At 38.8% G+C, this 12,013-nt stretch overlaps 1 protein-coding gene across 3 annotated transcripts in view; it reads left to right on the forward strand.

Moving 5' to 3' along the window:
• Positions 1-12,013, forward strand: part of CLUAP1 (clusterin associated protein 1) — a 50,090-nt gene that overhangs the window by 20,971 nt on the left and 17,106 nt on the right. For all 3 annotated transcript variants that reach the window (XM_072603147.1, XM_072603162.1, XM_072603153.1), the window contains exon 8: positions 2,621-2,762. In XM_072603147.1, coding sequence (XP_072459248.1) covers positions 2,621-2,762 — 142 coding nt within the window. The remainder of the gene's footprint in view (positions 1-2,620; positions 2,763-12,013) is intronic.

Here is a 12,013-nt window from a genome sequence, read left to right on the forward strand (position 1 = left end):
AAAACAACCAGTCTGCTTTGATCTGCATTCAGATTCCATCAGTTCTTTTTCCGGAGGTGGATAGCATTTTTTGCCATAGGCCCTTCAGAACCGTCTTGTATCTTTGTATTTATTTACAGTTGAATATTGTACGGTATTGCTGTTGCTATGTATAGTGTTCTTCTGGCTCTGCTCACTTCACTTTACATCAGTTCATGTAAATCTTTGTAGGTTTTTCTGAAAGTGTCCTGCTCATCATTTTCTGTAGCGCAGTAAAATTTCATTACAGTCCTGTATCACAACTTGTTCAGCCATTCCCCATTTTATGGGCATCCCCTCAATTTCTAGTTCTTTGATACCACAAAAAAGACCTCTGGAGAGGAAGAATCTACTATAGTCATCAAAGGGCAGTTTTTCCTTTTTGAGCCAGAGTCTGCTGCTTAACTTCTATCCATGACTCCAGGTTCTGTCTTTTGGGGCTAATCAGTTTTCTAAGTTATAGTATTTCAAATAATTAAAGATAGTCTTTGTGTCCCCTGTAAACTCTTTCTTCTAGGCACTTAAACATATCTAATTCTCTCATACCATGTGCCACATAATCTTGCAACCCTTCACTACTTTGGCTACTCGTCATTGGACACTCTTCACCTTACCAGCATCCTTCCTAAACTGTAGTGCCCAGAACTGAAGAGAATGTTCCATCTTATTAAATCGACCCAACACTTTAGCCAGTTAATCTTTTTGGATTGTAACTTTGTCGTTCCCATATGTTAGCTATCCCTATCAGCGTTGTGCCATCTACAAATCTGACAGTATTCCATTAAATACATTAATAAAATAAATTAAAATACCTTAATAAAAATACTAACTAGCACAAAACTAAGGATAACTTTTTGAGACTTTTCACTAGAAACTACCTTCCTACTTATCATTAATTAAAATGGTTACTTTTGGGATGCACCAGTTCAAATAGTTCTGAATCCACCCACTGAATTGTCTTGTTACCTAACCTACATCTCTTCCATTGTCCAGAAAAATAGCATCGAGATTTTGTCAGGTGTTTAGCTAAAATCAACATGTAAACATTCACTCGATTTGCAGGTCTAGTTTCTGTATTTGGAAGACTAGTTTCAAGTATTACGCTTCTCATTCACGTCCTTTCATGAAAGTAATAAACACTTGTATAGCACCTACTGTGTTCCAGGAATTGTGCCGGAGATTTTTATAATTATTATTTTGTTTGAGTCTCCTAACAGTCATGTAACGTGGGTGCTGTTATTATTTATCCCTGTTTTTCAGTTGAAGAAACTAAAGCAAATAGAGATTAAGTGACTTGCCTAAGGTCATACAGTTAATAAGTGTCTGAGGTAGGATTTGAACTCGTTTTTCTGACTCCAGGACCAGCTGTCTACCCACTATACCACCAGCTGCCCCAAAGAAGAAAACTGAGAAGAGAATTCTAATCATAGAAATCATAGAGTTTCAGAGTTGGAAGGGACCTTAGAGAGAACAGCTACCTCTGTTTAAATAACGAATCTTGTCTACAGTTTGTGATCCTATAGCTGCCCTTTGAAGACCTCTAGTGATAAAGAATTCTCTGTCTTCCTAGGAGGCTTTTACAGACATTTCGTGTTAGGTCTAATTTTTCAGATTTTCCCTATACTGAGTCAGAATTGCTTCCCTGTAAATTCTATCCTCTAGGAACAGTTTTTAAAAAAAAATCGACTCTTTTCTCTCTGTGACTGTCCTAAGTATATATGAAGGAACTGTCCTATCTCCACTAAGTGTTCTGTTCTTCAGGTTCACTATCCCTGTTTCCTTTAGCTAATTCTGATATGACATGATTTCAAATTCCTTCAACATCCTGGTTGCCCTCCCAGAGGTACTCTAGTTTGTTAATGTTCTTCCTGAACATGGTGCCAAGAACCACTCACAATTCTAGTGTGGTCTGAGCAGAGCATTGCACAATGGGTATGATTATCCCCTTTATTTGTGAATCAAAATTGCAGTTGATTTTGGAACAACTGCATTATACTGTTGAATATATTGAGTTTGCAGTCTATTAAATCTCCACATTCTTTGCACAAGTTCTAGCCTCATCACCCTGTTATGTATATGTGAAGTTGATTTTTTAAAACCCAAGTTCAGGATATTAAATTTTGGGGGGAATCATGGTAAAGCAAAAGAGGGCTGGATTTGGGATCAAAGAACCTGGCTCAAATTCCAGGTTAGCTTCTTGAACAACATACCAAATCGCCAGGGACCTTGACTTCCTCTTCTAAAATGAGGGGGGTGAATAGATGACCACCAAGGTCCTTTCCAGTTCCAAATCTGTGCTTACTATTAAATTTCATTTCATTAAATTGAGTCTATGGAGGCCCCACCTATAGAGCTCTTTTAGACTCTCAGTTTTCACTGCATGATGGCATCCCCTATGTTAGCCATTCGCCTTTGTTTGTAATTGGCAATTCAGTTTTTCTTGCCATGTCTTTTATATATCAAAGTGAGCTATTTTTATATAGTATGTTGTTTATATATTTATGTATTTATTTAATATATTGATATACTTATTATATTGATAAAAAATTTAAACAGAAGAGAGCCAAAGAAATTTCATTTGCATTTTCTTTGACCTCTATAGACCAGCTTTCATGGATGAATATGAGAAGATTGAGGAGGAATTACAGAAGCAGTATGACTTTTACCTGGAAAAATTTCGGAATCTGGCCTACCTAGAACAGCAACTTGAGGATCATCATAGAATGGAGCAAGAGAGGTTTGAGGTAAATGATTATAATTTTTACCTAATACTCTGGTTTTTTAGTACACGTTTTTATACTTACTGGCATAACACACTGTAATTGTTCTCAGTTATTTTATGTATATGTCTTTTTTTTTTCTTCCTCCTTAGGTCAAGGGCCATATTTTTCTAATTTTTTAGTTTCTCCTCTCTAGTAATATGGTGATGATAATGTTGGTTTCCAGGTTTGCTTTATTCTGGACTTCAGATCCAGGGTCTTGCCACTTAGACCAAGCCCCACACTATATTGTTGCTGTAGAGAAATGTTGACAATTTCTGTAGATTTATTGTGTGTCTTGCTACTTTACTGAAGCTGCTAATTAATCTCATTTAGCTCCTTTGCTGATTCTCTGGAGTTTTCTAAGTTAGCTATTATGTCATCTGTGTGTAGGGATAATTATGTCTCCTCTTCAACAATGTTTATGCCTTTGACTTTTCTCTTATTACCATCACTAGCATTTCTAGAACTATGCCAAATAAAATTTTAGAAAAGGGTCATTCCCTAATTTCTTAAACTTATCTAAGTATCCAGCCTAACTGAGGTGTGCAGTGATCATTTTTTTTACTTCTCAACATGATTTTACTCACTTTGTAGTTTGTCGTTGTTATATCCTTTGGATCACCTTGGTGTCATAAATTTGATGGGAACAGTCATTTTTATCTAAATAATGATTTAACCTGGAGAAAACTAAGAAGTGACTCACCTGCACATATTAATAATAATCATATTAACTTACCTCCATGTAAGGTTTGTAGAGATAATCTGTACATATTATCTCATTTTCATCCATATGGCATTCCCAGAGATAGGTCTTCTTTTCCTCATTTTACAGTTGAAGAACCTGAGGTGCAGAGAGACTAAGTGATGTGGCCAGGGACATTAACTATGTACTAGAGGATTGATTAGAGCCCAAGGTGTTTTGGTTTCAAGTCCAGTGTATCATCCTTTATAACATGCTGTCTCTATTTTCAGTCTTTGCTAAGAGCTAAGCAAGAAGACATATATTTAAGCTGTAGCAGGAGGGATTTAGGTTAGATGTCTAGAAAAACTTCTTAACTTAAACATTAGCAATAATACCACTTAATCTGGATAGCACTACATAATTTGCAAAGAACTTTTACAAAAATTCATCCTCTTATTTGACTTTCACAACCACTCAGTGGAAAAACTTGTTATATTCATTTTACAAATGGGGAAAGGCTCCTATTGGGATATACTTTATTCTCAACTGAGTTAATTAATTGAAATTCAGTGAGAAAACTGTGCCAATCATTGTTTTTTGAGTGATTCTCCTCAACCTTGAATCAGCAGAAGAGAAAATAGTAGTATTTCACTTTACTGTTTTTTATCCAGTGCAATATCAAGTCCCTCAAATATCAGGATAAGTGTTTTTTTCCTTCAATTTACCTTTTGTCCTAGAAAATAAACCTTAATAATCTCTTGCTGAACGATAAGTATTATTTTTGTGTCTCTTTATGACTGTGTGGTATAATTTAATCAGCCTGGAGAAATGAATATCTGCAGTGGCTTAGATTAAATCCTAGGCCTGAATCTCAATTAGTGACTTCCTCAGTCATATTTATAGTAAGTTATTTTACTCTCACTGTTTAACAGCAACAAAAAAAGAAAACATCAAAAATCAAGAGAGAGATAGACAAAAAAGGAGAAAAAGGGAAAAGCAGTAAATAATAGGGCATCACCAGTTGCCTCCAGTATTACTTGGTATCACCCAGGCTATTGATTGCCTCTCTGCCTTGAGTGAAGACATTTCATCTAGATAAACTGTTGAATTTCCATAGTCTTTAGTGCCTTAAAGTTCCTTAGCATTGGTCTCTATTAAACCTGATGCCCCAATCACATTTATGCAAACCTAGATTGTATCTTAATTATATTTATATCCGCATGTAGTGTCTAGCAATAGAGAATCATGCATAATAAGGACTTAGTAATGTTTGTAAAGGAGTGAATGTCCTAAGGTGGTGCTAAAGTGTGTCTTGGGGAATAGGTATTCCAAAGTACCTGTACCAAAGTACCTCTGTACCTACCTAGCTCTTTGGTTTTTCCCTCCATGTTTTTCTTCTCAGAGCCTTCTCACTCTCCTCCTGTCCCTGCTTTAATACCTGATTCCTCAAAGTTTCCCATTTGATTTGTATAAAACAGAGAATATGAAAATCTCTCCTTCATTCTCCCTTGGTAGTAACTTCTTCATTTTTCTTCAGTGAAGCTCTAATTTCATTGATGTGGGCATTCCCTTCATGCTTATCACAACTAATGGGACAGCTAGATGGTGCAGTAGATAGAGCACCAGTGCAGGAGTCAGGAGGACCTGAGTTCAAATCTCACCTCAGACACTTGACACTCACTAGCTGTGTGACCTTGGGCAAGTTGCCTAACCCCAGTTACCTCATTCTGGGTCATCTCTAGTCATCCTGATGAATATCTGGTCACTGGATTCAGATGGCTCTGGAGGAGAAGTGAGGCTGGTGACCTGCACAGTCCTCCATCACTCAAAACAAAGTCAAACTGCAAGTCATGTCATTATTTCTCTGATGGCCTGGTCTTCTTTGGCAATGAAGGATGAGCACACATCACAACTAATCTATACTGTATCCTATTTTATCCATCTTCTCCCAAAAATCCTTCACAGAAATCTACCAAGCCTGCTGGAGGTCTTCGTCTTGCTCAATTCTCAACATATGACCAATCTACCTTCTTTCTGATTGTGTTTCATTAGTGGTATCCCTTATACCACTTCTTGCCTGTAGGTTATCATTGGCAATATTTTGCAAACTACTTGTGCCTGTCAGGTATCTTTCTGTTTACTTTTGGGTTACATACAACTTGGATTTTAATTTCAATGAATTCCTAGTGTTCCAAGATTCATAGTCATACGAAAGTTCTAGGAGAACTTTTTTGTTAAAAAGAAAGGCTTTTGTGATAGAGACTATGGTGAGAGTATTAAAAATTATTGTACAGTTTCTCAAATGCAGTCTGGTCTCCTTCTTTTCTCTTTGTCAGTTCTGAGCCCAACTCATTGCCAATCTGCATTGCCTGCCCCATATATATGTACTAATCATTAGATTGGGCTTCCACCTACATGGCACAGAAAATAGATATTTTAGTTTGTACTGTAAGCTGATTTCTTTTGAGTAATCACAGATGTTATTGGGGAACCTCTTTCATGCTCTGGAGTTTGATGCATTCAGCATAATATCACTTACAAGCAGAAGCATATGGAAGATTTCATCATCCCTAAAGAATCCCTTTTCCATTTGGACTCAAGGTACCATAACAGTGACAGATATCTTTGGCATGCATACATCTCCCTGTTTTATCCCTGGCTTTTGATGTTAATTTAACTCCAATAAACATTTATCAAGTACCTATTGCAAGGCAGTGTGCTAGAGGCTGGGGATATGAAAATCAAAATCAAAATCAAGGAGTTTACATTTTAAATGTTCTCAGATAAATAAATACAAGAAAATTTCAGGAGAAAAGGAGCAATGACACCCAGAGGAATCAAGAAAAACTTTTTGTGGAAGGTGTCAGCTTAACTGAATCTTGATGGAAGCTAACAATTTTGAGAGGCAGCATTGAAGTGGGAGGACATGGGACAACATAGCCCGTAAGAAAACATAGTGACTGGAAATGGAATGTGGAGTTTGGGGAATCATTAATAAGCCAATCTGGTGAGAATAAGAAGTAAGTATGGAAAGGGAAGTAGTAGTTAGACTGTGGAAGGCCTAAGATTCCATGCTGAGGGAGTTTGTATTTTACACTAGGACTGTAGAGAACCACTGAAGTGTTTTTGTTTTATTTTGTTTTTATTATGGAAGTGATGTACATGTTAGGGAAATTGAATTGGCAGCTATGTGAAGAATGAATCAATAATCAGAGGGCCAGTGAACAGGGTTACCCCAGGTTGCATTTATCCAGGAATCTGTTACTGACATATTCACAAAAGGCCCTTTGTAGGAAGGTCTTTTTTTATGGCTGCCTTTCACTGTATTGAGTCAAATGCTTTTTTTGTTATCAACAAACAAAAGCACAGTGAGACCTTATGTGGTCTGCACTTTTCAGTTAGGTGTGCTACTACTCTAAAGATGTGGTCTTGTGCAAAAAATTATTTTACAAGAGTCTATGTATTTTCTTCACATATTTTCACCAAGAATATCCTTGAAAGGAAAATAGCTGATAAAGATATTATAAAGATAAGAAAGTAGGTTATTAGTTGAATAGTTATTGATGTCCTTGTGATCACCCTTTTTTTCCCCTATAGTAATAGCTTTGATTTTTTCAATTCTTTTGATAACTTTCTGTCCCTAAGAAATGAACCTTTAATACCTTCAAGATTGCATCATCTAATGGATGTAGTTTCTCTCTTTGCTCTTGTCCATCCAGTCTTTCCAGTTTGGTGGCCTTAGGTACCAATTCTGATTCCTTATGGAATACATCAGGGGCTGATGGAACTGGAGTTCCATCTAAATACAATAGTTTTTCTGTCACCGATGATGAAAATTTAATAGGCATTTTGAAGCACCTGCTAAGTGCCAGGTACTGAGGAAAGACAAAAAAGGAACAGTCTCTGTCCACAAGGATCTTCCATTCTCCTGGGGGAACATGTGCACAGATAATTAAATACTTTATACAAAGTAGTTCTAGGCATCTAGAATACTAACCATTGGGAAGATCAGAAAAGATCCCAGATAGGAAGTGGTGCCTAGGTGAGCCTTGAAAAGAGGTGAAATTTCCCAAACTTGCAGGTGAGGTAGGAGAATATTATATGTATAAGAGACAGCCTTTATAGAGGTATGTGGAAGTAGGCAATAGGATTTCACATATAGAGAACTAGTCAGTTTGGTTGGAACAGAATGTAAGGGTACTCCGTTGATATGAAATCAATCTGGAAAGGTAGGTTGGAGCCAGATTCTGAAAGAGATTAAATCCAAACAAAGAAGTCTGTATTTTTCCTCAGGGAAGTAGGGAGCCACTGAAGCCTCTTGAGCCAGGAAATGACATGGATGTTCCTTACTTTTGAAATATCAATTTGGCAGCTGTTTGGACAGGGGACAGACCAGAGGCCTGGTTCTTCCTACAGTAGGAGGCTACTGCAACCAACCAGACAAGAGGCAAACTAGGATTGAGACTGTATGTGTGGAGAGAGAAGGGGGTTAAATATAGGAAATATTGTGGAGACAAAATCAATGATATTCAACTAATTAGATGTGAGAGTTGAGAGGGAGAGAGAAGAGTCGAGGATGATGACTCCAGAGTGCAAGTCTGAGTGTTTGGAAGGTTAGTGCTTCCATCAACAGATATGGAGCATTTTTGAGGATGGATAGGTTTCAGAGAAAATATGTTAGGAGTTTTTGCAGATGATACAATAGCTTACTTGGAGAACCCTACAGAATCAACTAAAATGACTTCATATAGTTGGTAACTTAAGCAAAGTTGCAGGAAATAAATCATCAAAATTTTTTTATGTTACCAGCAAAACCAAGCAGCAAGAAATAGGAGGAAGTCCAAAATAAATATGCAATATATAAAATATTTTGACTTCTTGCCAACATACACATAGGAACTATGTGAATACAAATAAAAATTATTCTTTATAAAATAAAGACCCACATATTTGGAGACATACTAATTCCTCATGGGGTGGAAGAGCCAACATAATAAAAATGACAATAGTACCTAAATTAATTTACTTATTCAGTACCATACCAGTCAAACTACCAAAAGATTACTTTTTTAGTCCTAGAAAAAATAATAATGAAATTCATCTGGAGGAAAAAAGGTGAAGAATCTCAAGGGAAATTATGAAAAAAGAGGGGAGAGGGGCTAGCAGTACAAGAACTCAAATTATACTACATAGCAATAATAATTGAAATTATTTGGTATTGGTTAAAAAATAGAGGGGAAGATACATAAATCAATGGTAGAGCAGATTAAGTACACAAAATACAGAAGCAACAGATTAACTACATAGAATACAGAAGTAAACCTAGTAACATACATAGAGTTTGATAAACCCAAAGGCCTCCAGCTATTAGGGAAAGGACACATTATTTTAATATTTTCTCCTTGACTTGGGAACTCTGGAACTTGGCTACACTATTCCTAGAAGTTTTCCTTTTGGGATCTATTTCAGGAGGTGATCAGTGAATTCTTTTCATTTCTATTTTACCCTCTGGTTCCAGAATATCAAGGTAGTTTTCCTTGGTTATTTCTTGGAAGATGATGTCTAGGCTCTTTTTTTGATCATGGTTTTTAGGTAGACCAGTAATTTTAAAATTATCTCTACTGGATCTTTTTTCCATGTCACTTGTTTTTCCAGTGAGATATTTCACATTGTCTTCTATTCTTTTATTCTTTTGGTTTTGTTTTATAATTTCTTGGTTTCTCATAAAGTCATTAGCTTCCATCTGCTCCGTTCTAATTTTTAAAGAACTATTTTCTTCAGTGAGTTTTTGAACCTCCTTTTCCATTTGGCCAATTCTGCTTTTTAAAACATTCCTCTCCTTATTGGCTTTTTGGACCTCTTTTGCCATTTAAGTCAATTTTTAGTCTATTTTTAAAGGTGTTATTTTCTTCAGCATTTTTTTGGGTCTCCTGCAGCAGGCTGTTGACTCACTTTTCATGATTTTCTTGCATTGCTCTCATTTCTCTTCCCAATTTTTCCTCCACCTCTCTTACTTGATTTTCAGAATCCTTTTTGAACTCTTCCTTGGCCTGAGATAATTGCATATTTTTTTGGAGGCTTTGGATGCAGAAGCCTTTACCTTTCTGTTTTCCTCTGATGGTATGCTTTGCTCTTCCTCTTCTAAAAGGATGGAAGAAAATACCTGTTCACCAAGAAAATAACCTTCTATAGTCTTATTTTTTCCCCTTTTTGAGCATTTTCCCTGTCACTTACTTGACTTTTGAGTCCTTTGGCAAGTGGAGGGCATGTTACCCTAGGCTTCAGGGGTTTTGTGCAGCTATTCTCTGAGATATCTCTAGGGATCTTCAAGTTCTCAGTTCCTCCAGGGTAGCACAATCAAGGGAGAGGAGTCCTCTGCTGGCCTGTCTGTGGTCTGTGAGCAACCACAAGCACTCTTTTCTGCCCTGGAACTGCCAGTAAGATTCCCTCTCTACATCATCCACCAGCTCTGCCATGCCAGTGCTCCTTCTCACCCCAGGACCACCATTCAGGACCGAGACCCAGATCAGCTGCTTGGTTCCCCCATGATCTTTAGGCTGAGGGCCCCAAAAGTGAAAACTGCTGCTGCTGTGGCTGCTGCCCTGGGGCCAGACAGCACTCCCCTCTCACCTAGGTGAAAGAGCTTGCTTACTGACCTTTGAAGCTGTCTTTGGTGTTTGTGGGTTGAGAAATCTGGGAACCACACCTGCTACCCATGATTCCGCACCCTGAAGCCTGCTCCAGTCCTGTCTGTGCAGTCCCATATGACCCAGGCTGGGCTGCGCTGTGCTCCTAGCCTGGTGCAATAGGCCTTTCCTGTCGGCCTTCCTGGCTGTCTTGAGTTGGAAATCTGTTTCACTCAGTCATTTTGTGGCTTCAGCTGCTCTAGAATTTGCTTAGATTCATTTTTTACAGGTATTTTATGGGTTATGGGGGGAGAGCTAGAGGAGGTCCATCCTTCTACTGTATCATCTTGGCTCCGCCCCCAGGACACATTTTTTTTTTTAAAAATGGGAAAAGTAGAAAAAAGTCTAATAGAAATTGTGTATAGAGTAACTCTTCATACCAAGTGCTAAGATAAGCTTTAAGCAAATACATGACAGATATAAAAAGTCCTACTTATTAAAAGAGCAAGGAAGAATATACATTTCACAGTAAATAAGGGGAGGAGAGTTATGATCAAATAGATGATAAAATGGACAATTTTGATTACATAAAATTAAAGTTTTTGTACAAATTAAGCTAATACACTTGGAAATTAGAAGAAAAACATTTAACTGGGGAAAATATTTGTTGCAAGTTTTTTTAAAAATAAGATCTAATATCTAAGATATATAAAGAACTGATTCAAATTTATTAGAACCATTCCTCAACAGACAAATGGTCAAAGGAAATAAATTGGAAATTTTCAAAGAAAAAATCCAAGCTATCAAAAAAATGTTCCAAATCCCTATTTAAATATTCAAGTTAAAGCAACTCTGAGGCACCACCTTATACCGATCAGATTGGAAAAGCATTTTTTTTAAAAAGAAGATGAAGACCCACAACCCATAGAATGGCTACAGGGAAGTAACTCACGGCGAATTCCGCACCCAGAGGTCACAGAACATTGGAGCGAGGGAGATTTCTGTTCCAGAGAGACCTGCAAACCTCTCGCCGGGGGGTCCTTCGCGCTGCGGACTGGGCGCCGGGACTGGGAGCTGAGTGCAGCCCTGCCGCGGCCGCGGCACCGAGAGGAAAAGATCCGAGCAGGCTTCACAGACAGGATCTCCAGCGGCCACACGGGTCCCTCCACCCACAGAGGGATCTGCAAACCTCTCGCAAAAGGTCCGTCGCGCTGCAGACACAAAGCCCAGCCCAGACCTGCTGCGGCCACGGCTGCGGCACCGAGAGAAACAGATCCGAGCAGGCTTCAGGGACGGGATCTCCAGCGGCCGCACAAGTCCCTCCACCCACAGGTGACAGGGGTGGGTGAGAGAGTCTCTTTGGCGGGTCGAGAGGGGAGTGGGGTGCCCCCATAATTCAGGCCCCCCCCCCCCGGGAGGTAGAAGCTGAGAGGCGGCTGCAGACAGGGGCTCCCCAAGCGGGCGGGAGCCTGAATCTGAATCTATTGCGAAAGGTCTGCGCATAAACCCCCTGAGGGAACTGAGCCTGAGAGGTGGCCCTGCCCCGATCTCAGCACCAGATCATAATCTCATACTGAATAGCAGCCCTGCCCCCGCCAAAAGCCCTGAGGCTGGAAGCAGCATTTGAATCTCAGACCACAAACACGGGCTGGGAGGATCAGGAGGTGAGGTGGGTGTGAGGAAAATATTCAGAGGTCAAGTCACTGGCTGGGAAAATGCCCAGAAAAGGGAAAAGAAATAAGACTATAGAAGGTTACTTTCTTGGCGAACAGGCATTTCCTCCCTTCCTTTCTGATGAGGAAGAACAATGCTTACCATCAGGCAAAGACACAGAAATCAAGGCTTCTGTGTCCCAGCCCACCCAATGGACTCAGGCCATGGAAGAGCTCAAAAAGAATTTTGAAAATCAAGTTAGAGAGGTGGAG

Source organism: Notamacropus eugenii, chromosome 1 (assembly GCF_028372415.1).
Source record: "Notamacropus eugenii isolate mMacEug1 chromosome 1, mMacEug1.pri_v2, whole genome shotgun sequence".
In the NCBI taxonomy this organism is placed as follows: domain Eukaryota; kingdom Metazoa; phylum Chordata; class Mammalia; order Diprotodontia; family Macropodidae; genus Notamacropus; species Notamacropus eugenii.